Below are 17,765 nucleotides of genomic sequence, written 5' to 3'. Positions count from 1 at the left end.
TCTTAAATATTACAGTTGTATTTCTTAATATACGATCAATGTGGTGAAAGAAAGGGTTTACAAACGGATTTGTTAATTTCCATGGCTGATGCATATCTGCTGATAACATCGATGTCCAAGACAGAAGACCAATTCAGAAATCATCCTACCAGTTCCGGTGGATTATTTATATGAGGACGGAGTATCATTCTTATGGTTGATACCTATATGAAGCGATGCCTTAGTGGGTAAGAGATCAAGTAAAGCATCTGAGATTATGGGAATCAATTAGAACAGTTAGAAATAATAATTGAACATACTTTACACTTGGCAATAAAAACCTCTACAGTTATGCCTAAATATTTGAAGATAAAGCTTCGGTCATCAAATTCTTTCAACATTCAAAGGCTTCTTGTAAGACTGCAACAACAGAGAAGAACAGACCACACTAAGGGATGAAGCGGCCATGCAAGCCCCAGCAACCCAAGGCGGAAGCCGAATACCAGTGAATGGAAACAAAATTCCTGCAGCAATAGGCATGGCTAGGACATTATAGCCAAGGGCCCAAACGTAGTTAAGCCGAATCTTGGACATTGTCTTTTGAGAAAGGTCAATGGCTGTCACGACATCTTCTAGGTTGCTCTTAATTAGAACTATATCAGCTGCCTCAATAGCAACATTAGTGCCAGCGCCTATTGCCATTCCAACATCAGCTGCAACTAGGGCAGGGGAGTCATTAATGCCGTCTCCCACCATTGCTACCGTTAGACCTTTCATCTGGATAGTCAGAAATAGCAAATAAATACAATACACTAATTCCACAGCACCAGGAAAAAAAAAACAGTTACTTCCACGATTCACTATTTCACATGGTTATATAAGAAGCGAGATACAGTCCACAGCAAGGCATATCGGATAGAATTTCATTCATGCACAGGGATACTAACACAAACACGCACAGAAACAGTACCCCGCAAAAATTAGGTTCTGATCTCTATATGTTAACTTGTCAGAATCAAGAACAAATTTGCCACTTCATTCCTACTACTATTCATTCAAGCTTTGGCATATTACTACATTATTACGTACTCCGTACCTTATATCTTGATATAATCATAGTCACTTTGTCATGAAAATTTTAAGGGTGTAAAGGAAAAAAAACAGGGTAAAGCAACAATGTTTCCAAAGAAAGGATACTACACCTAGGGTCATGCTTTCATCTAATCCCAATTATTAGCGATAAAAATTTAATGTGACACACAAACGTATAAACGCATCACCAAGGCAGCAAGAGAAATGAGAAAAAGCAAAAATTCCATGCATATTGTTATCAGCAATCCAACCTGAATTTCTTTTATCTTCCCAGCTTTTCCAATTGGATCTGTTTCAGCAAAAACTTGATTAATACCAACTTCTCTTCCTATTGCTGTTGCAGTACCCCAGTTATCACCAGTTACCATGATGCTTGTGACGCCCATAGACTGAAGATGTCTAATGACATGGCCTGCCTCCGGCTTCACTGGATCAGTCACAGCAAAAGCCCCTGCAACCTTGCCATCAATGGCAACTAACACACAAGTTTGAGCCAATTTTTCTGTCCCTGAGATATACTCCTCGACTTCATAGTTGATTGGAACACTATGAACCTGCAGGAGCCTCTTGTTTCCTACCAAAACTATCTTCTCGCCGACCTTTCCACAAACTCCAGCTCCAGGATGCACCTCAAAATCCTTTACATCTTCAACATGGTCGGCCAATGATTCATGTTTCTTACGCTGAACCTTAGCGTGTTCAGCCACAGCTTTAGCTAGGGGGTGCTCGCTGTTTGCCTGCAAATATATTGGAGGAAAGAGCAGCTGAGCACCAGAGTGATTTACGTTCCGTCATAACGATTGCCGATTCTCAAATCAAAAAGGTATTAAATCACTGGCAACTAAAACATTACACTTTTCCTCAAAAAAAAAAAAAGGAAAATTTGCCAATTACTACCGCAAGTTAATACTACTTTGTAAATTACTACCGTAAATTAAAAAAGTTGTGAATTACTACCGCAAAAAATTTTAAGATGTTGCGATTACTACCAAACCCCCATTAAACCCAACTATGACGTCATTATATCACTTTAACCCATGGTTAAAGCCCTTAACCATGACGTCATTATATCCCTAACCCATTTTCTTTTTTTTTGGGGGGGGGGGGCTGGTTAAAGCCCTTAACCATGGTCAAACACGGGTTAAAGGGATATAATGACGTCATAGTTGGGTTTAATGGGGGTTTGGTAGTAATCGCAACATCAAAAAATATTTTGCGGTAGTAATTCACAACTTTTTAAATTTGCGGTTATAATTTACAAAGTGGTATTAACTTGCAGTAGTAATTGGCAAATTATCCAAAAAAAAAAAAAAACTAAATATATGAGCCATTAAAATGAAAGATCATGTTCACTTTCCGAAATATCATGAATAATGCATGATGTGTGAGCCAAACAAACCAAATGCACATACCTCTATAGCAATTGCCATATCACATAATTCCTTCATTGTAACCCCAGAAAAGAGAACAGTGCTGACAACAACTGGCTTTCCTACAGTCAATGTTCCTGTCTTATCAAAGACCACAGCTTTAACCTACAATAAATTAATCAAAACAGAAGCAACAGCAAAGAACATCAAGATCCTGCATCAAAAGTAGCACAATCCTTCAAAGCAGTAACATCAATGCTGAAAAAACATGCCACTGTGAGTGTGAGATCTAGTTTCCCTTTAAAATAGGCCAAATAGAGTAAATATCCATGAGGTGGTCTATGTATTCTTATTGCTACCTAAAAATATAAAAAGTTATGACAAATCATCCAAACTTTAGCTCCTCATTTGGATAGCTCAACTTGCAATCTAATATATAATTTAAGAGTTTTTCTTTTCAACTTTCACTCACAATACTCCAATTCTTGAATGGAGAAATTCTATGCATTCTCTTTTTTTAATTTTTTTTTTTTTTTAATAACTACCTCTTTAACTTCCATTTCTCCATTATTTCAAACAAAAAAAAAAAAATCTACAACTACCAATTAATTTTTCCTTTTAAATATACATAAATGCTCCAAACTCCTTGAGTTCTCATGCATTTATTTTTTTATATTATTTTTTTAAATTTAAAATTAAAAATAAATTTTTTTTTATTTTTAGAAAAATAAAAAAAAAACAACTACTACCGATTCCAAAAAAAAAAAACAATAACTACCATCCCACTATTTTTTATTTTTTTTTTTGTATTTTTTACAAGGGAATATTACTAATATTACACTTTTTTTTAAGTACACTAATAACATTTCACTTTGTGTTATTATTTTTTTTTAACGTAGTATAATAGATGACATGCAGTACCACGAGTATATAGTTCATTTATCATCAATTCACCATAACACTCAAAATCCCCAACCATTCGATTATTTGCAATTTTTTTAGGGAATACATACCTTCCAAACAACTTCAACTTCTCTTAACCAAAACAAAAATATATATATATATATACAACACGTTTTTTGCGAAACTGGTCTCATCGAAAAACTGTTTGCAAAAGAGCAGAAAAACTCCTACATCACTGAACCAAGTTACCCCGGTAACCTCTATAGCTTTGACAAGGTAAACCCCATAACTACTTGCCACATTGCGTGGCCACCGACATATATATAAGAGTAGACCCTGTTCTTTTAAGCTTTTGAGCAGGGCAAAGAACATAAGATTTCAGCATAGCAATTAGCAGGGAAAACCAAGTGTCAACAAATTAATAATATTCAGTAGAGCAGAGCTAAGCAGAGTTCAGCAGAGCAGACCAAAACACAAGTCTACAACAGCTCAAAAGAACAGGGTCTAAGTTACAACATTAAAATCAACTTCCCGTATTCTAAGTAAATTTTTTCTTATAGTATATATTTAATATCTTTCTCATATAATATATATCCCGTGCATTTTGCACGGGTACACTCTAGTTCAATAACATACAAAGTAAATATATTGACACAATTGAAGGGAGGCACATATTTACAAGGGCGGTTTAAGGAAAGGATGATAAGAGTAGGACTTTGGTAATTATCTAATTTCAATTAAGTATTTAACTTCACATTTCCGAAATGTAAATAGTTTCAATTGCATTATTATCACTAATATGAATTGATTCTATCATCTTAAACAAATAACGCAATTAATAATACGTGGAAAATAAATAAAAGTTAGGCATTTTTGAATAATTTCTGCACAGCAGCCACAAGGAAGCCTTAACTTAATAAAATGATACCAGTATATAAGAGAATGGAAAAGTCATGATCCACAGTTATGAATATCTAGGCCTCCTATTACATTTATCTCAGGTCTTCTCGACATGTATGCAATAACCTGAGCAAATGACAAAATTAAGCCAATGAAAGCCAAACTTACCTTGTGTGCCTTCTGTAGAGCTGCTCCCCCCTTGATGAGCACACCAAGTGAAGCACCCTTCCCAGTAGCAACCATAACTGCAGTAGGAGTCGCCAGTCCCAGAGCACATGGACAAGCAACCACAACAACAGATATTCCAAACTGCAGAGCAAGTTCAAATTTGTCCATGGCTTTTGGGATCCAATGTTTTGGATAAAGACCAGCTACTCCAGTGACAAACCATGCAACCCATGTAATAAATGCTGCAGCAACTACCTATATTTGATCAATATTAAAGGTCAACATTATCACTTTGAATCAAGAAAAGATAACCATAAATACTTTATATGCAAAATAAATAAGAAAACAATTTTTAAAAAATTGAAATTCCAAGTCTGAATAGAATATAACAAGTGCAACATAATGTACAGTCCTCCCCAGATAAAAGCCTGGTCTCCTAACAGTATGACAAGCTAGCTAGGCCAAGAGGGCATTCATACCCACCTAACACAAAGGATCAGATAAACCCACATACTTTACTTATGAGATTTAGTTTATGACTTCAAGCTTAGCATCCTGATCAGATCACCCCGCATATTTTCCTCGAGAACTTTAAGATTCGAATGCATAACATAATAACAGGTCAATATGGAAACAATGAACTTACAGTTGGAACAAAAAACCTTGATATTTGGTCAGCCAACTTCTGAACAGGGGCTCTGGCCAACTGAGCAGCCTCCACAAGTTGAACAATCTGAGAAAGGGCAGTCTCTGATCCAACATGTGTAGCCTTCACTATGATACATCCATTCTCATTTGAAGTCCCACCAATGACCTGTTTACAACATCAAGCAGGTATGTCCATCATTGAGTTGTTCCAAGAGACAAAGGCACAAACAAAAACCAATCTACAATACTCAATTATACCTTATCACCAGGTCTTTTAGTAACTGGCTTTGCTTCTCCCGTGATCATACTTTCATTTACATAACTTTGACCATCAATAACGATCCCATCAACAGGAACCTTTGCTCCAGGAACAATCTTAAACAAGTCATTTCTCTGTATAAGTTGAGTGCTTATTTCTGTTTCTGAGATGATATTTCCACTGCCATCCATTGTCACCAAGCACGCCGTATCTGGAGCAAGCTCTGACAGCTTTGCTAAAGCATCTGAAGTCTTCCCCTTCGCCACAATCTCCAAATATTTGCCCAAAAGAATAAAAGATATTAACATAGCACTTGTCTCAAAAAAATCTTGCCCTTCAAAGTCAAGGGAAGTCAGGGATTTAAGCAATATGTAGAGAGAGTAGATGTAAGCAGCATTGGTTCCCACTGCCACTAGAACATCCATATTAGCAGATTTTCGCCTTAACGCATGATATGCCCCAACATAAAACCTGAGAAAGAGTGTTTTGACAAGACAACATCATCCAGTATGATACATAAACCAGATTAGAAAGACATCGTAAGTAGCATATTCACTTGTACAAACCAAATTTTTTTTAAAAGTACCTTCGTCCAATGATGAACTGCACTGGTGCGCAAAGGATACATCTCAGCAACATTCCAACAGTAAGCAAGTTGTGAATCCTGTAGTTTAACCAATCCCCATAAGGAGGAAGCATTGGGAGTACCATGGAGAAAACAAGCACCGGGACAGAAAAAAGGCAACTCCATAAGAACTGATTTTTGTACTTATGAATCTCATTTCTATGATCCAAATCTCTCTGTCTTGGAGGGACATACAAGCTTGCATCATACGAATTTAGGCCAGTAGAAGCCTCTCTAATCAATTTTATCAGAGATCTAGGACCAGTTACATCAGGATCATAGCTTACAGTGATCTTTTTTTCTTCCATATCCATGTCAACGTGATTGACACCAACAGCTAGCTCAAGAGCAGTTCTAATAGTGTTGGCGTCTTCAAGGGTATGAACTCCATCAAGCTTTAGGTGCACTTTGTTCACATCATTCCCAGGGTTAATAAGATCAGCTTCAAAACCAGCATCTTCAACCGCTTTTATGATTTGGTTAAGGTTTGTGACATTTGGGTCAAAGTGAACCTTGGCTTCCTCAAGAGCAAGACCTACCACGGCCTTTTTCACCCCATCAGCATCTGAGAGTGCGCGTTCAACGGCCTCTGAGCAGCTAGTGCATGCCATTCCTTTTATTTTCAGTCGACATACTTCTATTTCTTGATCAGGATACCCCTCAACTTGAAATCCTGCATTTTCTACGGTTTCTTTTATTCTTTTTGACTACAAAAACAGACAAAAAAAAAATATCAATCTTAAGATTCTTAACTCTGCACATTAATGACGGTGACACTAATGACAAAGAAAATATATAAAACAGCAAATAACATGTAAAAATAAGAGATTATGAAATCAGCAAGGCATATCAAAATGCTTAACTATCAGCTAGAAATTTGTAATTAGGCTGACATTTATATTCAATCCTAAAGCATAAATCCAATTTTCAGATTTAGCACCTTCATTTCTGTTATATAGGATCCACATATGAAATGATCAGCAACATTTATCTTCTGAAGTTGAAAAAGGGGGGCAGGAATGCAGGATCCTGATCCCTATGGGTTCATTCCCTTCAAAAGAGAGCAGGAGAGAAATGACAAGAAGCAATAACTGATGTAACTCAAGTAACAATTCAACTGAAAAAGTAAGAACCGTAAAATCACATGACAAGGGTTAGAATTTGCCACTAACATCAACAATTTCCGGCATGTATTTGACAACAGCTTGTCCATCCATTGATGATACAACAACACTCCTAATTCCATTGAGTTTCCCTAACACGGATTCTACTGAGTTCGAGCATGATGCACACTCAATACCCTTTATCTGGAATTTCACCACTTTAATCTTCTCGACGCCACATGGACTTGGTGGATAGATGTTAACCGTCACACTGTCCTGAGGTTCCAATAAAGGAACATTTAGATCAAACTTTCCATTCACTTCCATTTTAGTTGCAGCAAGATTTCAATTATCAACCCTGTTAAGAATCAGATATATAGATTATAGATTAGTTTTCTTCCTGAACTCAGATTATAGATGCCATAACATTTGATCAAGTCAACATTTTAAATGATTTTAAAATGTTTTTTTAAAAAACACCTAATTCAGTTTCAAACCTGCTTTTTTAATATTGATTTAAAAAAAAAAAAAAAAAAAAAAAAAAAGTCAATAATCACTATGCATACCCATAAGAAGAAATTTTGATTTTAAAAAATGCATAAATTTCTTGGTAAAGCAAACTAAGTTAAAAACATATGCAAATGAATCAAATTATCATTGAATTTGATCATATATGCTTACATACATCTACAAAATTCAAAGCAATGCATCTAATTTATCACTCAAAACCCTAGTTACTTCAAAAACTGCAAAATCAGAGCTTCACAATCAAAATTCCCCCTCAAATTGCATACCATACACCAATACCAATTCACAAAGCCTCTAATTCACCGCGCAAATATCTTTCAATTAAATTGGCGAATTAACTACAAACCACGACATTAAAATCCACAAACTTAGAAAATTATTCGATTTCCAGAAAAATCACAAGAATATGAAAATTTTACAAAAAAAAAAATAATGAAACAAAATTGAGTGAGCATATGTGAATGGAAATTACCTCAAATTGTCAAATGAATTGCACGATTTTAACGTCCTAAAATCCAAAATTAGGGTTCCGAAATTCGGCGAAGAAATTGGGGATGAGAATTTTGGCAAAGATGTGCAGCACACCGCTTTGGCAACAAGGGAATCAGCGGGGACCTACTTTTTAAAAAATATTTCGAATTTGATTTGTATTTGTATTTGTATTTGTTTTTTTGTGTTTTGGTCGTTTCTTTCCCACCAAGACTTTTTGTGTGAAAAATTCCACAAGTTGCCCCCCACATTTGCCACATAAGACTGTAAGAGTATACGGTATACCGTTCCTTCAAATAGTTACTGTTAGACCTTTCACCTCATTTTTGCTTATATGAATTCACCTTAACTTATTTAATCGGTTCTTATTTGATTTAATTTGGTCTTATCTAATCTAACTTGGTCTTATCTGATCCTATCTTATTGTTTGATTTGATAAATTTTTTCAGGCCTTATAGATTATTAATGGTCGGTTGTCGCTATGCTCTGTCACTTTATTTTCACTAATTTCATATTACAAATAAGCAATTTTAGGTTCAATTTACAACTACAATAATATTAAAATCAACTAATGAAACTCATTAGCTTAGGGCTTGTTTGGCATCATTTTTTGTTTTCAGCTTCCTGTTTTTTTTTTTAAACTAAAAACCAAAAACAGGAAACAAGAAAAAGGTGTTTCCACTTTTCTGTTGTCAATTTTCAAAATTATCATGATTTTAATAAGTCTAAATATTTTTTGATTCATTATGTGACATATATAATATATTTTTAAATAACAAAAAACAGAAAACCACAACGATGCCAAACGAACCCTTAAACTTTTGGTTGAGTTTGTCATTCAACATGCTATCAAAAGTCAGCATGACATAAATCTCATCATCCCCTCACTTTGCCCAAATGACTCTCGAATTAGGGTGCGTGATAGAATACAAAAATTGATCAAGGATACATGGGCTTCAACCAACCATTCAACCCTTTGATGAGTCATAATGTCATTACATATTACAAGTGATATTATGAACATACTTACACTTATAGCATGTATACTTTTTTTTTTTTTTTTTCTCCGACCCTAAATGTTCTTCTGGTTTGTAATCTAAACAATACTCATAACTTTTAATCTCCCGAATTCTTCTAATTTCAATGTATAAGAAGAAAAATATAGACAAGTGAAATCTTGTTAAGCACCGTAATCCTTAGCTTGTTGGCCATATCATCTTATGTGGAGGACTTTTAATCTAATTTCCCCAATTAAGAGCCTGACCCGATTAATATGCTATATTAATAAATTATGTTAACATCAACACAATTTTTTTTTCTATCTCATATTATTCCTCCAAGCACATGCACAGTAGCACACCGAAAAATGATACTCAATAGGTATTATTCAACGGTACCTGGGTTTTAACAAAGGAGCGTCGTGAGGTTTGTTTGACGAAAACCAAGCTAGCTTGAAGAAAGCTTCATAGGTTTCGATCTTTGCCAAAATTGCTCAAGACATGGTTGAAAAAGGTAAGATTACATCGTGTCTGGTGGTTCATCTCGAACTCGTGACAAACGGTGGTGATTGTGGCGGCGGATACTCAGACAATCGCTCTTTATTGTTAAAGGTTGAAGATCTAATATTTGTACGTGAATTTATAGCATTATCCCTAAATAACTCGCGAAAATGACATTTATACACTGTGATAAAAACAACTTTTTTGTTAAAACATATGGTACTAAATTGTATTTTCACTAAATACTCCGTATAGCATTACAAGAATTCAAATTACAAATTGATTTTAAACTCTTAAACATTGCTAACACAATAGATCAACCCAATTGAAAACTTACAACCCAAGACATGTAGAATTTGTTATACATATCAAAGTGTATAGTTGTACACTATACCCAAGTAATCCAAGATTAGTGTTTGTTTTTGTTGTCAAAAATAAAAAATTAGTGTTTATTTTTCATTTGATGATTAAATAAAAAACAATTATCAAAATGAGAACAAAATAATCATAGTTATACATTACATCCGGGTGTATATAACAAGTTGTATGAGACATGACCCAACATGCAAATACTTCGAAGTCCAAATTAATGTTATATTGTTATCAGACCGACCGGTTTGAGCGTTTGACATCGTCTGCTTGAATTTAACGTCTGCCTTTCACTCAAAAACCAAAAACCCTTTCTTCCCCAAAACCCTAATTCAATGATCAGATAACAAACAAACCCCAATTTTCAAATCAACCCAATTTAAATTTTACCATAGAAAGCCTCAATTCCACTCCTATTTCTTCAACTATGCTTAACAATGGCGATATTGAATTTAAATCATCCGCCATTAAAATCCCTCTTTCTTCACCTCAAAATCCCATCCCTCACCTCCCATTTTGCTCTCAATCCCTAACTTCCACCCTCTCACAAGCCAAATTCTCAATTACCCAGTTCCTAGATTCCCTCAAATTCCACAGAAAACCCATCAAATTGCGCTCTTTCCCATCACCATTGCTGTGCTCTTCGACATTGGCACTGAACGAGTCGACTCAGGCTCAACCCGGTGGTGCTACTGGTGGTGGTGGTGCGATTGAGGTGGCTCAGACAAAGGCACCGGTGAGTCGGACTCGGAGGGAGGATGAGGAGAGAGTGTTGATTAGTGAGGTGTTAGTGAGGAACAAAGATGGTGAAGAATTGGAGATGAAGGACTTGGAATCAGAGGCATTAATGGCGTTGAAAGCGTGCCGGGCGAATTCGGCATTGACGGTTAGAGAAGTTCAGGAGGATGTTCATCGAATTATTGATAGTGGCTATTTTTCTTCATGTATGCCTGTTGCTGTAGATACTCGGGATGGTATCAGATTGGTCTTTCAGGTATATAATTTTGAGTACTCCGTATATAAATAATATTTTGATATGTTCTGTTTTAATGCATATTAAATTTGATTGAATGCTGTTGCTTATATGAGCTATGTAATTGAGAATAGATGAAGTTATAATTTAGGTTGTGCTATGTTGCTAGTTATCTGAAAGAGAATTTGAGTAGCAAACCTTTAGTGAACACAATTTGTATCAGTGTTAAGAATTTGAGAATCAAACCTTGAAATTGCGCCAGCGAGTTTTTAGGATTGCCAGCGTTAAATAAGATAGATTGGAATAAGAAAAGCAAATTGTTGAGCCTTAGGTGCTGTTTGCGGTATCTTCTCTTTGTTGCGAAGCGAGTAAAAGGGAACTCGGAAATTTAAACGGAGGGAGAGGGTAGGGGTTTTGAAGTTTCATCTATATTGTGAAGGGTAGAGGGATTGTATATTTGCATCAATATCATTTTGTCCAGGAGCTTATTTAATTTTCTCTGCCACGGTCATATATCCTCATGGGCTCGTGGCACATGCCATATTACCTTGTTATATGTTTTGTGCTGTAGTCAGTATCTAAATACCCCTTGAAGCCCTACTTTATGTCCATAGGTATATTATATGATCACGCTTTTATTATCTTGGTGAATATAGCTGCCCTGAATCTAGATATTCTTCTTTTTTGAGGTAGCTAGTTTGTTTGATTTGCTTTCTCTTTTGTCGCACAAGGTAGAACCAAACCAGGAGTTTCGGGGATTGGTGTGCGAAGGAGCTAATGTTCTTCCGTCCAAATTTGTAGAGGATAAATTTCGTGATGGATATGGTATAGTGTTTTTTTTTTTTTTTTTGTTTTCTTTCTCTCTCTCTGTTGCTAAAGTTTGTGAGCTACTTAAAGTCTTCTCTCCAATAAATTAAATTTTGTCATCAAGCTGTGCAGGAAAAGTGGTCAATATCAGGCATTTGGATGAAGTGATTGAATCCATCAATGGATGGTATATGGAGCGTGGCCTTTTTGGCATGGTTAGTATTTGTTTTTTTTGTTTTTTTTTTTAAAAAATTCATTTTAGGAAAAATGGAAAACAATAATCCCACCTTTGCTCGGTCTTCTAAAAATAATCCCACTTTCAATTATTCCAGAAATAATCCCACCTTTTACATCAATCTTCTTTTAACAAGCCCTTTGACTTGTTACTTGTTCTACCGGTTAAATAATTTTCTTTTTTTTTTTTAGAAACATGTCTCCTCGAGTCCTCTCCACCATCACCACTGCCATTGCCACTGCCAGTCTGCCGCCCAACACTAATGGCCAACCAAAATAAGCCCACCTCCTTTCCAACCACCCTGCACCCATTACTACCCCCCCTTACCTCTCCCCAATAGCCACCTCCTCACCACCACCAAAACCACCATCCCTCCTTCAACTAATGCTAACCATCGATCCTCACCAGCCCACTACCCCACCTGGAACTCACCTCCAGCAACAAAATCCATCGTCGTCTAACAACCAAAAGAAAAAAAAAAACACATTCTCCAAATTTCCACAGTTAATTTAAGAAGATTGAAAATTGGATTTTAGTCGCAAGAAAGCAAACAAGAAACATAAAAAATGCATTCATCAAGAAAAATAAAAAGGAAATCATATATAGTAGAAACAAAGAGGAAATAAAAAACAAAGAAACCTAGTCAGGGACGAAAATGGAAGAGTTATAAGAGGAAGAAGAAAGGCTTTGTGAATTGTTCATGGCTACTTAGAAGGGTTAAAGTAGTGGGAAATTAATGGAGGAAAGAGAGACATTTGCACCCCGCATTTCATAGCGACAAAATCCATTGTTGTCACCATTGTCACCCAAAAATCTCACCCCGCAACCTCCTCCCTCAACTAATTCAATGCTAGTCCACTACCGTCACCACCATCGCGTCGCCCCAGCACAACAATTAACAATGTTTAAATTAACCCAAATCACCAATTGAATTGACGATAAACCCTTTAATTATTAATATAAACAATCCATGTTACCTTAGAAGTTGCTTTAATGGGGGAGAGAAAGCTCACACGCTGCTCTGATGGTGAACTTGGAGTACATTCAATGGAGAAAAGGGAAGGAAAAGGGGTGAGATTGTTTAAGTGAAAAAGAGGAAAGGGATCGGAAAAGGAAGGGGAAGGTGTCGGGTTGGTCAGGCGGCAAGGGAATGGGTCGGCTTCGGCTGGGAGGGTGGGGCTGGTCAGGCCGGCTGCTGCCATGTGCTGAGGCTATCTCCGGTGAGGGTAAAAGGAAAGGAAGGGTGGGAGTTTTTTTTTTTTTTTTTTTTTTTAAATCATCAAAATAACCAATTAGATAGCAACACCTGTCAAGTTACCTTCTCTAACCAGTTGCCAACCTAATAAAACCGGTCAAGGCTTGTTAAAAGAAGATTGATGTTAAAGGTGGGATTATTTCTGGAATAATAGAAGGTGGGATTATTTTTGGAAGACTGAGCAAAGGTGGGATTATTCTTTTCCATTTTTCCTTCATTTTAAGGTTATGAAATTATTCTCTTTTGTTACCTTTTCCCCAAGGCGAAAGCTGTAATAAGTTGGAGCAGAAGATTCATTATTCTATTCTTACAGGTTTCAGGTGTTGAGATTCTTTCAGGGGGTATACTAAGGCTACAAATTGCTGAAGCTGAGGTCAATGATGTCTCAATACGTTTTCTTGATCGAAAGACGTAAGTTTTAAATTTATCATATTTGCTTCTTTATAAAGGCAATATTAAGAAAAAGATATGGGCGAAAAACAAAGAATGGTGTCTATGTTCCACTGATAGTCTGATATATTGGGTTTATAACTAATTGTGTAAATTAAATTGTTTTCTTTCAGCCGTGAGCCAACTGTGGGGAAGACAAAGCCTGAAACAATACTCCGCCAACTTACAACTAAAAAAGGGCAGGTAAAATTATTGCATTCACTGTTGTATATATCAAGTGATATTACATGTTCTTTAATGTGTTTAATTGTAATTTTAAGTTAGAGATGCTGCTGAAGAATATTGTATATACCTCTCTGCCTATAGCTGCATTCTGTTTGTCTTTTGACTTTCTTAGCCGTTGAAAATTTGTGATTTACTTGTACAAGGAAAATGAAGAATTGTAAATTAATGGAGAGTTGACGACCTTTAAGAAGAGGGTTGTTTGGTTGGTGGAAAATGAGCGGCGGCCAATTCACAGGAAAGAATGGCTTTAGTTTGGGCCCTAAATTGTAAGGAAAAGGCAAGTGGTTTTCAATTACTCAAAATTCAAATTATATTACTCGTATATTATAAAATAATAAATTAAAGGAAATTCAAAATTGACCTACCAAATTTGAGAATCAGATACTACTTCTGTGCTTGATTTTTAACGGTTTGGGCCCATTCATAACTTAATTAGTTATTTACGGATTTCAATTGTTTTCAACCATTAATCATAGTTTTAACATAATTTAGTTCCTATTTTTAAGCAAATTTGAAGAAAAAAAAAAACATGCTTTAGTGAATTTTGTTTCCTATTTTCAAACAAATTTGCTTAGTCCTATTTGGGGTAGCATTTTAAGTAAACTATGAAAAACAGATAAAAGTGTTTAATAAGGTAGTGGTTTGAATAACGATTAGTGGCAGAGCTATTGTTTAGATAGATTTTCTCAAACGTTAAAAATAGCATTTTAGAGGTATCTGGTGTTGTCATTGGTTACACTTTTCAACAATATGTATGTACTTTAGTTTTTAAACGCTACTTTTGCTAAATACTTATATTATCCACCACTACATTGACAACTAACCCTAGCCACTACTAATTCATAACTACTCACTACTCTTATGGCTACCCGTTACTCAACAGCTAAAAGCTACCCACTATAGGCACTATTCTCGTTATGTCGAACAAGGCCTTAGCTCAAAATTATAGGATCAGGAGCACTTGGGCATTTTATCCTTCCCCATTTCCAAAGAGATTAGCGTACTAATTTGGGTAGAGGTGACTTGTGAATAGTAAATTAGTAAGTCATTCACTTGAGTGCAACTTTATTCATATCTCACCTACCAAGCTCAATATATAAATTACATAAGGCTATATTCTTTTGATTTTAAAATAATAAAGTAATATTTTGCAAAAATAAATTCAATTACAACAATAAAGTAAAAGCTATTTTTAATCTTTAAAAATTAGTAAAAATACGTTTTAATTACTTAAAATTATTTCAGTTCAATAAACTCTTACAACAACAAAAGAACATAGAATGTATAGTAATTTGTATTAAGCCATTTAAAATAAATGTTTGTTGGTGAAATTTAAAAAAGAGTTTATAAGCAAGAGATGTTGTACAATGGAATATCTACTCGACGATCATAGTTTTATTAAAGAAATTTTTATTTGATTTAATATGTTAAGTATTTTTATTAAAATCGAATCTCTTTTATATATGTCGTATAACTCTTTATTAATGAATTTTTTTTTACTTAAAAAAATTTTATGAACGGCAAGAGGTAGAATATTCCAAATAATCAATAACGTGACATGTGCATGGACCATGCATGCCAAGTTGCCCAAGCATAATGCAACATGTGCATTGAGCTACTTGTTATTCATCTTTCCAATTTCCATCATACCTACGCTATCATCATCTTCTTATTATTCCATCCAACGCAACCCATGGCATGGGAATTATCAATATTATTTCATCCATCATCTTGGACTTTCTTTATTAGTTTTGTTAAGATCTACAAGATTCAAAACCAAGACACATTATGATTTATATAAAAGTATTTACTTACTCACTACATACCCTACAATCCTACATTACACCTTTATACTCGAGTCATATAAAATTGTCGAGTAGATCGAGCACCGTGGTGTACAATAGAACATGCATGTTAAACAATCTCAAAATATGACAGTATTCACAGTAGGCCAATCGCGTTGAGGATCGTTATTTCACACTCTATAAACCCAGAAATAAGTTCACATTGCCAAAGAAAGATTTTTCATCAATGCATAATTGAGGTCCAACATTTTGGCTACTTTCACTGGCTTAAGTTTCTAGATTTTCATAATTGATTTCACCTTAAGACAGCTCAGACTTTTCCGCACGTTTACAATTTCTTAGCTCTTCAATAAAGTTACGCAAAATAATTTTCTTCAGATTTTTTTTCTGGACTAGAGAAGCTTCCTTTTACCTACAATTTTCTTTTACAGAAATAAGTAATTTGACCACAAACTTATTTTGTTAATACTACTCGATAACTATTTTTAACTTAAATATACAAATTTAACAACAGTTTTCTTTATCAATCAAAGATGAATTAAAAGCAGGGTGAAAAAAAAAATCAAATTCAGGTATTCAGTCAAATTCCGAAGTAAATAGCTTTACTAGCAATAAGTTTGATGTAGATAAAAACTAAAGCTTCACAACAATCGCAATACACTCTTGCAATAAGTCACCTAAAATTGTCTTAAAAAAATAATATGCATGACCACAAAGTCAATTCAACTATAGAAATTATGAAGTATAGGTTAAGTATATTTCACAAAAGTCAGACACGAACCAAACTCAAGTTTATGTTGCTTTTCAAACAAGAGTTTCTCATTGCAACAACCAGAAACATGCCAAAAATGACTACTCGTACTAGAAAACCAGAAAAATGATCGACCCAAACTAGAACTTACAAGATCCCAAACAGTGCGACCAACCTGTTTGACTTTGACAGGTTGATTTGGAAACACGGTCAACCTGCAGACCGCTGATTATCAAGTGTCGTCATCAACCAAAGCAAATATTTGCATTTTGCAGAATCAGCCTCCATGACCAGAACAACTTTTTACAATGTAAGCCCTGCATGTTAATAGAAAGCCAGAATTCCAAGCGAATATGCTGAGAAACAGTAGCAGCAATGAAGGAGTCAAACAAATGCCCTTTTGCATTCTATTTGTGGTATCTGACCTCAATTCCATCTAAAGCAGAATGGTATTATAAGGGGGGCAGTAATGAGTCAGCTTTGCAAAAAGTATATACATCACCAGCTTATCACCCAATGCAAATTATAGCAGTACAGAACAAGTAATAGTCTATTTCCCTATGTGTTTTCAGGTGTGGGAAATCAAGATATCAGATGTAAAAAATGCAAGCTGACCTTACCAATTAAGACAAAGATGATATGCGCTGAAGACAGAATGAAATCATTAAATGGTTCATTAACCTTATATACTCAATGAAAGAGTTATGAGACGGGTCCATCGATACACAATCCCTCTTATTATGGTGAGTGGCTGAGTGTATCTTCTTTTACAGGGAAAACAAAAAATGACTCACAGTAGTGAAATATTTTCTTTGGAAAATACGCGCTTGATGATGCACACTCAGCTTAATAGTACGGACCAACAGCAACTTCCAAAGTGAATAAACAATGCAATTAATTAGACATTGCTAAGTGGACAAGTAAGATGAAGCAAATACAGACGAAGTTTGAAGTTAACAAGAAGCCGAGGAAGCAACTCAAACTCTGAACTCGGACACTTAGTCCTCTATTAATATAACGGGGATGACTACTTTGCTTGCATTTTGGATGTTTAATTCCTGATATAGAAAATTTAGCTTAAGCAGCAAGTAATCAAATGGTCAAATCAATGAACAAATTCAGCAACAAATATCAGATTAGCATAATTAGCAAAATCATACAAGTTTTCTTTGCAATCAGGTTTCTTCAATTAGTTCGTTTTGGCAATCAAAGATTCAGTGCTCATAAATAATAGCATTACTTGGAAAAAGCAGAAAAGTCCAGATCTTTCATAGTGTCAGCGTAATTAGTCAAATAACATTGTGAGCAGAGTAAATGAGAATCTAATTTCTA

The 17,765-nt window shown here is 35.1% G+C and overlaps 2 protein-coding genes across 5 annotated transcripts; one reads left to right on the top strand and one right to left on the bottom strand.

Annotated features, from left to right (window-relative positions):
- Window positions 1-220: 220 nt before the first annotated feature.
- On the bottom strand, window positions 221-8,229 carry LOC110696011 (copper-transporting ATPase HMA4-like). Of its 2 annotated transcripts, none has more exons than XM_021873270.1 (9): window positions 8,048-8,229; window positions 7,117-7,405; window positions 5,906-6,651; window positions 5,319-5,790; window positions 5,059-5,226; window positions 4,413-4,667; window positions 2,484-2,606; window positions 1,323-1,808; window positions 221-756 (listed from the first exon to the last, which is right to left on the bottom strand). In XM_021873270.1, the coding sequence occupies exons 2-9, from the start codon at window positions 7,372-7,374 to the stop codon at window positions 364-366; spliced, it is 2,901 nt and encodes a 966-aa protein (XP_021728962.1). In that variant the 5' UTR covers window positions 7,375-7,405; window positions 8,048-8,229; the 3' UTR covers window positions 221-363. The 2 variants fall into 2 exon arrangements, with proteins under 2 accessions (XP_021728962.1, XP_021728963.1); XM_021873271.1 differs by lacking the exon at window positions 8,048-8,229 and adding an exon at window positions 6,885-6,995 and having other exon boundaries at window positions 7,117-7,245.
- Window positions 8,230-10,050: 1,821 nt separating this feature from the next.
- LOC110696009 (outer envelope protein 80, chloroplastic-like) lies at window positions 10,051-17,616 on the top strand. Of its 3 annotated transcripts, none has more exons than XM_021873268.1 (6): window positions 10,052-10,926; window positions 11,637-11,730; window positions 11,845-11,927; window positions 13,516-13,613; window positions 13,766-13,835; window positions 17,006-17,616. In XM_021873268.1, exons 1-6 carry the CDS (start codon window positions 10,360-10,362, stop codon window positions 17,045-17,047), a joined length of 954 nt encoding a protein of 317 aa, XP_021728960.1. In that variant the 5' UTR covers window positions 10,052-10,359; the 3' UTR covers window positions 17,048-17,616. The 3 variants fall into 3 exon arrangements, with proteins under 3 accessions (XP_021728959.1, XP_021728960.1, XP_021728961.1); XM_021873269.1 differs by lacking the exon at window positions 17,006-17,616 and adding an exon at window positions 14,021-14,915 and having other exon boundaries at window positions 10,053-10,926; XM_021873267.1 differs by lacking the exon at window positions 17,006-17,616 and having other exon boundaries at window positions 10,051-10,926; window positions 13,766-14,010.
- The last annotated feature ends 149 nt before the right edge of the window (window positions 17,617-17,765 follow it).

This window comes from Chenopodium quinoa, unplaced genomic scaffold (genome assembly GCF_001683475.1).
Source record: "Chenopodium quinoa cultivar QQ74 unplaced genomic scaffold, ASM168347v1, whole genome shotgun sequence".
Taxonomy (NCBI): domain Eukaryota; kingdom Viridiplantae; phylum Streptophyta; class Magnoliopsida; order Caryophyllales; family Amaranthaceae; genus Chenopodium; species Chenopodium quinoa.
The sequence above is the reverse complement of the archived record's forward strand: the minus strand, read 5'-3'. Positions and strand labels throughout refer to the sequence as shown.

Coding starts and splice junctions, on each gene's coding strand:
- LOC110696011 (XM_021873270.1), bottom strand. CDS start 7,374: ATGGAAGTGAATGGAAAGTTTGATCTAAATGTTCCTTTATTGGAACCT. Junction 6,652..7,116: donor ACATGCCGGAAATTGTTGAT/GTTAGTGGCAAA, acceptor CTGTTTTTGTAG/TCAAAAAGAATAAAAGAAAC. Junction 4,668..5,058: donor CAAGGTTTTTTGTTCCAACT/GTAAGTTCATTG, acceptor GATCAAATATAG/GTAGTTGCTGCAGCATTTAT.
- LOC110696009 (XM_021873267.1), top strand. CDS start 10,360: ATGCTTAACAATGGCGATATTGAATTTAAATCATCCGCCATTAAAATC. Junction 11,928..13,515: donor AGCGTGGCCTTTTTGGCATG/GTTAGTATTTGT, acceptor CTATTCTTACAG/GTTTCAGGTGTTGAGATTCT. Junction 13,614..13,765: donor CGTTTTCTTGATCGAAAGAC/GTAAGTTTTAAA, acceptor GTTTTCTTTCAG/CCGTGAGCCAACTGTGGGGA.